Here is a 12,813-nt window from a genome sequence, read left to right on the forward strand (position 1 = left end):
TTTTGATTTTGGTTTTACCTATATCTACATCTGGGTTTCTAGGTTTTGACTTTGCTCGTCAAACACTATCTTCAAAATGAAGGGTTGCTCATAGAAAACTTAAAGAGGGAAAGGGGTCGATGATTAGGGCAAGGGTAGAGAGGGTGGTGGTTCAAATGAGATGGTTCTGGGTTTGAGTGTATATTGAGGTGGTGATCCCTCATCTCTTTAAGCTTCTCTCCTAACGGTAGGGAAAGACAGAGTGGTTTAGGTTCTGGAATTCCATCTCTAGTTGGGGCTTATTCCGGTTTAGAAGAGGTAATTCTTTCGACCCGACTAGGAGAGAACACAGGGTCAAGCCAAGCCTAGGGTCATGATTCTTGACTAAACTTCCCTTTCTTTGATTTCAAGTTGAATTGCTTGATTAAGTCAACATGGGAAAGGGAAAAGAACTAGACGATCACCTTTTTCTTTCTTCTTTTAGTAAGAGAATCCGGCGTAGGGACTGATAGGGCTCGAAACCGCAACTTCCGCCTGATGGGTTTTCGGTTGAGATGCGATCGGAGTTGGTAGGTGAAGGATAAGAGGGAAGGAGTGAGGTTGGTGGTTCAACGAGAAATGAGAAGGGGTTTTCCGAAAAAGGGGAGGGAGGGGTTCATCGGATAAACAAGGAGGAATGGAATGTCCGACCGGTAAGAAAAGTTCAAAAAAGGATAGGAGTTGTGACCTGAGTTTGGTTTAATAGGTAATATTAATAAAGAGAAAAACAAAAAAACCTTAATAAAACAAAAGAGGAAAAAGATAAAAAAAAGGACAAACAAGACAAAAATGCCCCTTAATTAACGGATAAGAGTTAACTACCGTTAGTGGCAAGGACTGATGTGTTACGGAAATACAAACTCTGGGATCTATCTTGTAATAAACAAATTCTGGGGACTAAATCTAAGATATTTTGGAAACCTCAGAGACCAACTCCGTAATTACTCAAATAATTATTAGCATTCCTAACATAAGACACTATTCGGTTTTCTGATTATCCAATAATCTTATTGAAGAGTACATATTCTATGTGTGAAACCCTATAGGTTTACATACTATTTAGCAATATCATTTCCTGACATGTGAGCAATGACGGATCCAAAAACTTTTATAGTTGGGGGCACACTTAGGGGTGCAGAATTTTTTTTTAAAACCAAATAATTCATCCGGATGAAAACGATTTTGGGTTTTCCTTTTCGGCTTAGTTAACCGGATAAAAATAACTTATACAGGTCAATTTTTAGTTGACTTTTTACTAATTCAAAATCGAGGTGTATAATTTTTATATTTTATATTTCGAAAAAAAAATATCAATGTGTGCTCCAAATGGACCAATTAACAATCAGGATATCAAGTTGGGGGCCCTTGCCTTCTTCTTGTTTGGGGGACCCTTACCTTGTTCTTGTTGGACGCATAGTAGAAAAATTTACTGAACAAATCTTTTTAGTCTTTTTTTTTTAAATTAGTGGGTTTGTTGGGCGCCTAACCCCTACCAACATACACTAAATTCGCCCATGCATGTGAGATGGGAATATAAAACTTACAAACCACTTCACGTGTGTTGTTTCACATATAAAACACGATATGTAAAAATGTGGTGTTTATACATTGTTTTTTCACATGTGAAATGTTTATTACTATTTTGTGTGTGGGAAAATAATCTTCATGTCTCACATATGAAACAACATTGTATAACAATGCATTTTCAAGCGTGTTATTTCATTTCATATATGAAACAATTAATAAAACTTGTTTTTAGATTTATACGGATTATTAGGTTTGTAAAAGGAGACTCTCCCTATAAATATGTTTGTGTGTGTGTGCGCGCATACATACAAACATGCACACTACAAAATGTGAGCATTTATAGAAACTGTCTCCACATTTTGATATAGATAAAGGGTTCGACTTAATCTATTATATATATAGAGAGAGAGACAGGTTACGTTGCAAACCGCTCAATTCATGAAAACCATGCAAACCATTTTCGACCAATAGGAAAATTCCGTTTTTTTCTTTAATTTTAATCAGGTTGGGTGTAATAGTCATTTAATTGTATATTGATTAATATTGGAAGGTAATAGATATTGTTAATTTTGGATACGTAATAATGGAAACGTTTCATATATAAGGAGGTAAATCATTTCTTCTTAATATAAATGTTTTACCATTAATATGTTTTATTATTTTTTACCATTATATTTTATAAAAATATGAATTTTAAAAGCAATAGAATATTGTCTTCCGTTTCATTGAAAAAATATATGTACATTGAATAATGAAACTAATTTCATGTTCAATAATGACCAACAAACAGTTTCACAATATTTAGGAACGTTTTATGCATGAAAAACGTTCATTAAATAAAAAATATTCAGTTTTCAAAATGTCTCATTAAAATTTTAAAAATGTTTCATTCTTTATATGTTTCATCGTTCAACACTACATGACAATCGGTCTTTTTTCAATGGCAGACACGTGAGTTCGTTCTATAAACGATGAAATAGTTTTGTTTATTGATTTAATGATACAAAATAAATGTTTTAGTATTCAAAGTGTTTCATTATTTTTAGTTGATTATAGTATGTTTTATATTTCATAATTTATTATGATATACCTAACTCATTGTAGGTGACAATGAGTCACATGAGTTCGGTAGATTAAACGGCAAAACAATTTTATTCGTGACAGTTAATGGTACAAAAAATTTGTTTTAGTATTCAAAAGGTTTCATCATGTAGTTTTGATAAGATTCTTTTTCGCAATTTTTTTAAATACTAATATAATATCCACAACGGATCTTTTTCATCATTTTTTCTCTTTAATTTTGGATCCACCTTTTGAATTGTGATTAATTATGTTTAACATATGATCTGTTATGTATCTCATATGATACGTTCTACGAATTTTTGTACATATCATATGTTCGTGAGTACGAGTTACGTATTATCACATGTGATAATATGTCTCTGAGTATAAATTAGTATAAAAAAAGTATATATGTGTATGCATGCATGTATATATATATATATATATATATACGTATATGTGTGTGTAGAGGAGCGATCAAATAAAAATCACTCCAATTTGTAAAAACCGTAAAAACTACTTTCATCTGTCGTTAATCTTATGAAATTTTTTCATGAAATTGTTAATCTTGTGAAATTGTTTCATATAATACTTTTTTTTATGAAGTTGTTTCATATGTGGTTATGAAATTGTTTCATATACTAATTAATGAAATTTTAATGAAACTGTTTCATGTATTTCTTTAAAATTAAAATAATGAAGATGATAATATCCATGATTAACACCCTTCATAATAAAAATGGTTAATGAACCTCTCATAATTACAAAAAAATGAACAAATTGAAAAATTATGATTGATTGAATGAGATTTTCACGGTTTTTACAAATTGAGTGGTTTTTATTTGAACCCACCTCTGTGTGTGTATGTATATATATATATATGTATGTATATATATATATATATATATATATGTATGTATTGTGGGTGAGAAAAGAGAGGTGACACATATGTTGCTTTCTGAGGATTTGGGTGAAAGGCAGAGAGATGACAGAACAATGGGTTAAGAGATGCACGTTAGGTTTGCGTGTTAGACGGGCGTCATCATGTTAACCAGGGAGGGGGTAAACTTTTTTATTTTTCTTTTTCTTTTTCTTTCTATTTTCTTTTTCAATTCATAACTAATATTTTCAAATTAAATAATACATTTTCTTTTTATGTATAATTTCATCCTTCTTATTTATATATTTCATACCATCAATCAAAATATGTAACAATTACATATAAGATTACATCTACAGTGTTTTGTTGTGAAATTTCAAATATAAAAAAATAATCTCATATATATATATATATATATATATATATATAATATATATATATGGTTGAGACGAGTTGGGTGTTTGTTGTCCCTCCTCCCCCACGGATGATGGTGGGGTTTTCCCATTTTGATATCTGTTACTGCCACACTGTGTCTTGTGTACTATCAACTACAACCATTATAACTTTTCAGATAACTTGTTCCTTTTCCATGGTCAACATGCACCATAAATAACCTTGATCTACTTCTCTTCCAACCATCCATTTCCATCTCCATTTCTTTTTCTTTTAAATTAAATTTTGAGTTTTGATGGTTAATAATAACAGTTTTTTGTATTTTTAAATACTATTTCTTAATTTTCATTTATATTGATTATTTGATAAATAAAATAAAATAAAATAAAAACTAAACAGCTCATTAGAAGGCAACTTGATAACTAGTTATGTTTTGTCATGTCTTACCAAACTTTAAACAACTGTCATGTCTTGATCTGACTTGTCTACATACCAAAGGTACCCTGATTGATGAAGTCAATAACTACATCAACACATGGAAGTGATTGATCTTTGAAGCTGTTCTCCCTTGCAATCAGATCAACTTGACGAAAATTCTTTGTCTAGTGAAGTCACGAGAAATAAAGATCGCAAGACTACTAGAAATTGGATCGAGTTTGATCACCTAATTGGTTGGCAGGAACAGAATTGAAATTTGTATGTTACAAAAACACCCCTTTATTACATTTTCATACTTTTTACTTAAAGCATAAATACAATATACTGATAATATTAAATTGGTCATTCCAATTCCTTGGGACTTCTGCAAGCCAAATGGTTTTTTTAGGCGTAATTCCACGGTTGATGTAGGACCCTAAATGCTCAAAGTTTAAAGGCTCGCCGGATAAACGAACGAATCAATCCCAGGAACACGTCCAGAAAAAGTCGAAAAAACTAGAAAGCAAAAGGGCCTTGAGGACACAAAATGCCATTAACAAAAAAAAAAACTAGTACATTCTTTTCCATCATCAACACTAGACAAACTCGAATGTCCATATAATTATAATAAGCACAAGAAAGATTGTGAACCTACAACTGACTGATATTACAAAGACTATCAATCAAACCTTTCCTTCATCTACAATGTGTCATTTTCTGTTTGCTTGAGTAGCAGGGTACCTTGGGCTTGTTTTCCCCCCTACCTTTCTTGCGCTACGTTGTATAGCCGCTTGTTGGCGCTGATTGTGACTCTTTCTTTTACTGCATCCATCACCAACACACGAAATAGTTGTCTTTAACGAAAAAATGCAGGTGGAATCTTAAATTGATCATTTGCAGATGGATGGTTGAAAATCTAACCTTACAAAGAGAAGCCCTGCTGTAAGAACCAATCCACCTACTGCCCATGACACTTGTTCGTTAATTGGCATTTTTCTCAACCAATGCTGAAAATCATTGACTACCCCGGAACTCTCAGCGTTTCGTGGAACACCAGATTGTGAACTCCTCCACGAATCCACAACAGATTCTAGACTAGTTTTGCCACCGTAGCAAAATGTTTCTTTAAAATCATTAGATGGCTTCACAGAAAATCCAGAAGCCTTGCAGAGCTCAGTGCCGTTTGAGACCCATTCAGAGGCTCTACCACAGACGGTGTCGCTCATTCCACACGGAGCTAGGACCTGCCAGCCATATCAGATCATTTTAACCACATAGAAGTTTGTCAAATGTTTATTGCCATGGCCAATGAGAACCTTCAACAATTAAAACAAATATGTGTTTGATATTCTGCAAACCTGATTCTTTGCATCCATAGCAAAGTAGGCATTAGAGCAAGCACCATAAATTCTATCACAAAGAGAGGCGCAGACGATAGGAGAACCAGCTTGTACACCAACATGTGGGTCACAAATAGAACATTCTAGTAGCTCCCACAAATGCAAGCATTCATCAGTTGCCTCTCCTGTTGAAGCCAACCTCCTAATTGACAGCAAAGCAGGATGAGTCTGGGTAACATCACAGCATGTCTTTTTGCGGAACACCCTACAAAGAGTCAAATCATTGGGTCCCTTGCTTACTCTTCGTGGAGGTTTCCCTTGGATAGAATATGGGGGAAAGCGACCACCAGGAGAAACACAAACTCCATCAGATTTTGCTGCACCAACGAGGAGCAGGTATTTTAGGGCACTGTAACACTAACCTCAACAACACAATAACTCATTTCTCAACTCCAATCAATCAATAAGGATTCACAACAGCTAAACAAGTCAAAACACATTCCTTGGTAGAAATAGTAAAAGATTGATATCTAAGGAGAAGAAAATATCTAACAAATAAAAGTGAACCAGCATTCTAAAAAATGCACCATGGCATCGCAGAGCAACCCTCATTCACCATGTACACTCATGTTGACTGTTTAAAACAGTATGCCGTGTGCATGCTGTGTGCGACAAAAACCTACATGGCTTAAAAAAAATTACTTACTTTCCGTTTTTCCTTCTATTACCTGCATATGGTCTTATAGACTAGAGGTATGTAGAACCAATGGGAGAACAAATTTTTTGAATTGAGTTCTTGATATAACACTTTTAAGCTCTATCTTTTTATATGGATTTAAATAGTTCAATATCATTGAGTAATTGTGATCCAAGGGATGTGGTTAAAGAGGTGGTTATAACCACCTTTTAAAAAAATAAACCCCCCTATTTTTTAAATCGACGATAGGTGGTGAAATATAGCGAAAATTGGAGCTAAACAAATTACACAAAAAAACGATCACTTTATTATCTTTAACTTGACATCCATTTTGATAGATTTTCATCCGCTTTTTTGTGGTTCTCCAGTTCTTTTATTTGAGGTTCTCTCCCGATCTCACCCCTATGTATATTATACATATAATTTAGACACATTTTGCCTCCTTAAGCCACTTCTTGGAAATCGTCGTGGCTTCGCCTATGGAACTTTGCAAGTGCACATAGAAGTCCAAATTTTCAGAATTCAAATACACAAGAATATAGCTAACATCCGCATATGGAACTTTGCAAGTTTATGTAATAAGAAATAACTTGCGTCACTAAAAGCATCTCACTTTTTTCACTATTTTCATTTGAAAAGAGTTTATGCTGAATGGAAGAAGTTCATGTACCATTTCATCCCATATAGACTATGTTTGTGCACCAAGAGTTTCATATAGGACTCGAATGATGTGATACTGAAATAACTTCCCACCATTTTCTGCACTCAGGTTGCTGCCACTTTGGTTTAGGGGGTTGGAGGCTTGGAACTCATATGAGAGTAGTACCCCTCAAGTTGTGAGAGTATAGGACTTGACATATTTCCTGAAGTAGGTGAAACTGGGATTCTATTTTGGCTTGACCATTCTGTAAGATGAAGTGAGGAAGATCATTCTTGTCCAATGTAGAACGTGTGATGTCATGACTCCGTTTTGTTGACTATGGTAAACAATACTTGCTGCTCCAAGCTTGGAGTTTACGAGAAAAGTCACTGTTGGAATGACTAACTAATGGCACACACACAACATGATTTTCTGAGAGAAAATACTACAAGGAATGGCTAACTACTGAAATAAGGCACAATGTAGCCACAATAGCGCTGCAATCTGATGAGGATTTCAGTCACTTGCATCTGTTTCTTCTGCAATCTTAAAATTGAGCGAACAAGAGACTTCTCTTTCAAAGATTGCTCCTCTGACTTTGTTAAAGCGTCTAATAAATTGACAAAAAAACATTCTTTTGAATAAGCAAGAACTTAACTTGCTTAATTTAGCCAATTATGTTGATAAATATCTTAATCATTAACCAAAAAAATACTTCAACATCACATAGAGAAACTACGTTTGTCATGACTAGATGATATGACATGCCTTGCACATTGTTTAGTGCAATTTTGCCACCTTAAATTCCTCAAAATAAAAAAAATGTCAATGCAGTTTTTATTTCTATCCTCTTTTAAGTAATCAAAAACCCAAAAAAGCAAGGTTCTACTTCTATGTATCATCTCTAGTATATATCATTCCTCTTTATGGCAATTACACACAAATTTATACATATATCTATAAACAAACACGCATACATTTGCACGATAAAAAGTACTTTTCTATTTAGAAAGACTCGAGGAAATCTGAAGTTAAATAAAAATCAACTGATAGCAAATATTGCACATCTTGTAAGAAATAAATGAGTGCACCAGCTGAAACAGATAGATCATACTAGGTTTCAGTCAATTTGAAAGTGCTGGAAAGTTCACACACCCAAAGCTAAGCCAAGGCCTTGTCCAAGGATATGCAACCACCACCCAGACCTCGATCAACCTTTTGAGGCTTACATATTAGAACACAATACAGCGCCACCCCGACTTTTTGTCACATACCGTCTCCACCAAAGGACAAGTATGCACCAAAGAGTCCTAAATCTCAAGGACCGTCATATACCAAAAGATTCAACCTGGTATGGGGATGTTCCCTAAAGGGTAGAGCGGCTGGTTCCGTGAAGACCCAGGTTTGTGCAAGGGTGTGAGCGAAAAGGATTAAAGAACTAAAACTAGTAGATAGTAAGCACCTATAAAAAGAAGAAAGAAAGAAGAAATAGGCACACTAAAACATAGAGAATGTAAGGAAAAGCATATATCTCTCCAACCATCGTACTCTGATAACTCATCAGCTAGCCCCTAACCCTCCCCATATTCCACCCCCTCTTAGCCCTCTCTACCTTTATACTTTCTACTCTCCTCACCCGTGCCACCATCGATCTCCTGTGAACGTGTCCAAACCACCATGATCTTCCCGCTCTTAACTTTTCCATGATAGGCGCAACTCCCAACTCCCGAAAAACCTCGTTTGGTATCCGGTCTAATATGGTCCAACCACAGGTCCATCTTAGCATCCTCAATTATGCAAACTTCTAACTTTCTCTCATGGGCCTTTTGATAAAGATCAACTAGGATAAAAACTGAAAAACTAATAATCTTACTGAAGACACTTGCCAAATCTGAACAAAGAATCTTCAATAGAATAAAGGTTCGTAGAGAGGACTAAACTCAAGTAAATTGCATAAAATTCAAGGTGCCTAAAACAAACTTCATAACCTATTATTTACACTAAATACCTAGGCATAGTAAAAAGGAAACTGCAAAAGAAAAGTTAGTTAGGGTAGGATAAGGAAGCTAATAGATAAAGGTAGTTAAAACTAAGGGATAAGCAAGCTACCTTGACCATCTTCCGAAGTTCTAAATAATCTACTGATCCGGCGGCTTATGTGCGACCTGTGGCCCACGCCTCCTATTTGTTCAGGGCGGACATCAACTTCCCCCAAAAACCATTGATTGGGATTGATATAATAAAGCATGGTGATTAAAAGCTTCCACCAAATCTCTTTTATTTTAATATATCTCTTCTTTGTTTTTTCCTCCTGTAATATTTCTGAAGAATCTTGATGCTAACACCTTCTTTGTCATCAAACATTCTAAGATGTACAACATAACAAGGACGACGAATTGCACTTCAATTTTAGTGGGACCTTCCTATTACACAACACCAGTAACAGCTCTCCACTTAACCCACCATGCCTTCACGTGATGCATTATATCATCCTCAACCTCTCTCTTTATCTGAATCATGGAGCCTATATACTTGAAACTGCCCTTTTGGTGCACCATCGACCCCCAATTTTGACTTGTAACCACCAAAATTGCACCATATGTATTCCACTTTAGAGCCACTACTATGCAAGCCTCGGGTTTCCTAAGCCACCCTCTACTGCTCCAACCTCTTATTGACCTCTACCTTCGACTCCGCTACAGCACAATGTTGTTAGCAACTAACATACACCATGAAACACTCCTCTAGATCCCTTGGGAAATCTCATCCAAGATACTCCATCTCACCCATCTCCACCGAAATGGAAATGATTACCAACCTCAAATATGCAACATAAAAAAATGAACAAGAAAATGAATACCAAGTCGAGGACCTTGTCTCCCTGCCGTTACAAGAGAATGAACGTGACAAGTTACCTTCATAGGAATCTGCTATCAAGTCTTCCTCACAACATTGACATGTTTGCTTGGACAACCAAAATATGTTTGGCATTGACCCCACAAGTAACAATGCATGGGCTCAAGATCAACCAAAATGTCCTACCCATCAAACAAAAGAGAGAAGACTCAAACCATCAATAGATGTGCAAAAAGTTCTACAAGTGGTGTTCATCAAAGAGATATGTCACTCTACAAATCACTCTATCGCTAAGCTCTACGATGCTCAAGTACAAAAGAGGAGTTCTGAATTTTTGTGTATATACCTTAAAAGGTCTTCAAAGAAAACAAATCATTCATGCAAAAGCATTTTTATTACCTTTAAAAGAGAGTCACATAAGGTACTAGAGGTCCCTACAATTAACAATCCAATATCTATTACAAAACGTTCTATAGTTCCAAAAAGTTGTCCCCTAAAGCCCTCATCATAAGAAATGTGACCACTCAACGAGAAGAGACAACATAAGACTTTGACAAACTGTGTCAACAACCTCCATGGCATGAAAACAAGTCCTTACAAGAATCTCCAAGAAAAGAGCAACATGTCTCATGGGACTTTCTATATGGTTTTGTTAAACCACGTTAGGGAAGATAAAATGGGTCCTCATTATTAGCTTGGATGGACTAACACAAGCTCGAAAGATAGTCCATGATTCACCCATGCAAGTTGATCATGCTCGCCACATAGTTCCAATAAACTTGCATAAAAGAGACTATAAAACTTGTCAAAACCTCGTGGATAGCCATCTTTTGTGTAAAAGCTTCCATTTGATAGCAAAGCATTAAAGCATAAGGATCCTAACCTAGTTCATTAGAAACCACATAATAAAGACCACAATCCCCCCGTCCCTTTTTGCTCTTTGGTTGTCGGACATCATCTTAGGGGGATCCCTAAGCAGTTCACGAATTGGCATAAAAAGAACCTTTTGGCTAGCATGGACCATATTCACCGAAGAGCATGCATGCTCTTCATTAGGTATTGACTTGGCCGTTGAAGCGTCCATTCGGAAAACTGTTCCATCTAGGATTAGTGCATATATAGTTGCCATGTCTTAATATCCTGAACAATAGTGAATACAACAACCAACAAAGATGCCTAAGATTCTCAATAGCATTAGAAAGTGAAGAAAATCAACCATGTTTTACAAGCAATTCAACTGGAGAAGTAGTGATTGGATAACATCATAACAATAGAACACATTCTCCAAAGCTTTCCAGGCATCCATGTACCTGGTGCCCTCATGGGAGCCATTTATCATTACGATAGGTGTCAAGTGGAAGTATAGTGATGTATGCAGTTGAGGCATCCTAACAAACCAGTAGACTTGAACCTTGTTCTTACATGACCCGATCAATTCGATCAGGCACTCGCCATCTATATTCATTGTTCAACTCTTTAACAACAAGAAAAAACCATTGTTCAACTCTTTGACAACATGAAAAACCAAAATCTCTGCCCTCCATCTCTATCTATCCTAAGGGATGGAAGGGCAGAGTCCTTTGGTGTCCCCCCCAGTCAAGAATTGGGGCCTTGCAGTCACTATTTTAGTAATAACAAGAAGTAAGAAAAGAAACTCGAAACTTAATATGAAAGCCACTTCTTGCTAGTACATGAAAGAAAGATAAAGGAAAGAATGCAAGTTTGAAAGATAGCCAAGTGTGACCATACGAGCCCTATGCCATTGAGAAATTGGCAGCTACACTGAATGAGGTATCCGGAAAGCCCCAACAGAACGCATGTGCACGTTATGCAAGATTAAAGAGAGATCATCAAAGGTCAACAACAAAACATGATTGCCCTAACTGGCTAACCACAAGGGTGGTGCCGATTGGTTTGAGCTTGGGCTCCAAAGGTCAAAAGTGCATGGAGGTCCAAGGTTCGAATCCAAGGAGGAACAAAAATCCCCTTGTGGCCAAGTAGGTTCAAATGCGGTGACTCCGGGCTACCCACGAAGCGGGTGGTCACCCATTGGATTAGTCCGCTCACAGGGTTGAATATCCAGGTTGTTAAAAAAACATGATTGCCCCTAACAGTCAAGTATTGAAATATCTGGCTCCAACTTCGCATAGTCTAATATCACCTGATTAATGACGATGTTATTTCAGATGAGAACTATCTATGAGTGCTTCTGCTGGATGGTCTGTTCTGCTTTTTAGTTTCCTTTTTCTTTCTCATATGGTGACTGAGCTACTATATCTGGCGATAAGAAATTAGAGGGAGCAACGCTTCATTGAACACAACAAATAAAATTCCACAATCTTTAATACCATAAAATAACGAAATCTCAGAAAACACAGTCTCCCCAATCAATCATGTCAATCGTGTTAGTGTATGTGAATAACTAGGCATATACTAAGATTACAAGGTAAAGATGATGCAACAGATTAGGCTATCTGTAACTTAAGGAAGCAAGACAACCAATCAGTAAAAGTCAATGGTGCAACGAAGATGTTACCAGACGCATATATGAGTAAACGACTAAAACATGCCACGATCTGTAGCAGCAGAAACAAAACGCCATAGAAATCCAAGGTTATCATTCTCTGCGGTAAAACTGAATCCATCTTCATTGCATCTATGATTTCCAATGTTTAACTTCAATCCTTCATTTCTCGATAAGGATTCCACAATCTAGGTCACTTCTCTGAAACTCTCACTGGGTGAAGAAAGTGAATTTTCTCGGAAGAACAGTGACGTTTACTTCGCCCCTCCAACCTATTACAATCTATCAAATGATCCCCATCTACTACGGAAATCTTACACTTTGCCCCCCTCGACTTCTTTTTTTTTTATCTTTGTTCTCTTCTACTTCATAAGTCCTCTAATAAATTCCCACACCTTTTTGTAATACTATGTAATTATTACATTTTTTTAATTGATCAAAAGACAATTTATCGTCAAT

General features: G+C 36.0%; 1 protein-coding gene across 1 annotated transcript; it reads right to left on the reverse strand.

Moving 5' to 3' along the window:
* Positions 1-4,852: 4,852 nt before the first annotated feature.
* On the reverse strand, positions 4,853-12,579 carry LOC112503505. The gene is made up of 4 exons (XM_025107533.1): positions 12,367-12,579; positions 5,656-6,014; positions 5,219-5,541; positions 4,853-5,119 (listed from the first exon to the last, which is right to left on the reverse strand). The coding sequence occupies exons 1-4, from the start codon at positions 12,479-12,481 to the stop codon at positions 5,008-5,010; spliced, it is 909 nt and encodes a 302-aa protein (XP_024963301.1). The 5' UTR covers positions 12,482-12,579; the 3' UTR covers positions 4,853-5,007.
* Between the last annotated feature and the right edge of the window lie 234 nt (positions 12,580-12,813).

Source organism: Cynara cardunculus, unplaced genomic scaffold, assembly GCF_001531365.2.
Source record: "Cynara cardunculus var. scolymus isolate 2C unplaced genomic scaffold, CcrdV1 Un_Scaffold_3145, whole genome shotgun sequence".
In the NCBI taxonomy this organism is placed as follows: Eukaryota; Viridiplantae; Streptophyta; class Magnoliopsida; order Asterales; family Asteraceae; genus Cynara; species Cynara cardunculus.

Excerpts from the sequence above, each read along its gene's own strand:
- LOC112503505 (XM_025107533.1), bottom strand. The coding sequence starts at position 12,481 with ATGAAGATGGATTCAGTTTTACCGCAGAGAATGATAACCTTGGATTTC. Across the intron at positions 5,542-5,655 it reads CTATGGATGCAAAGAATCAG|GTCCTAGCTCCGTGTGGAAT; the intron begins GTTTGCAGAATA and ends TATGGCTGGCAG. Across the intron at positions 5,120-5,218 it reads GCAGGGCTTCTCTTTGTAAG|TAAAAGAAAGAGTCACAATC; the intron begins GTTAGATTTTCA and ends TGATGGATGCAG.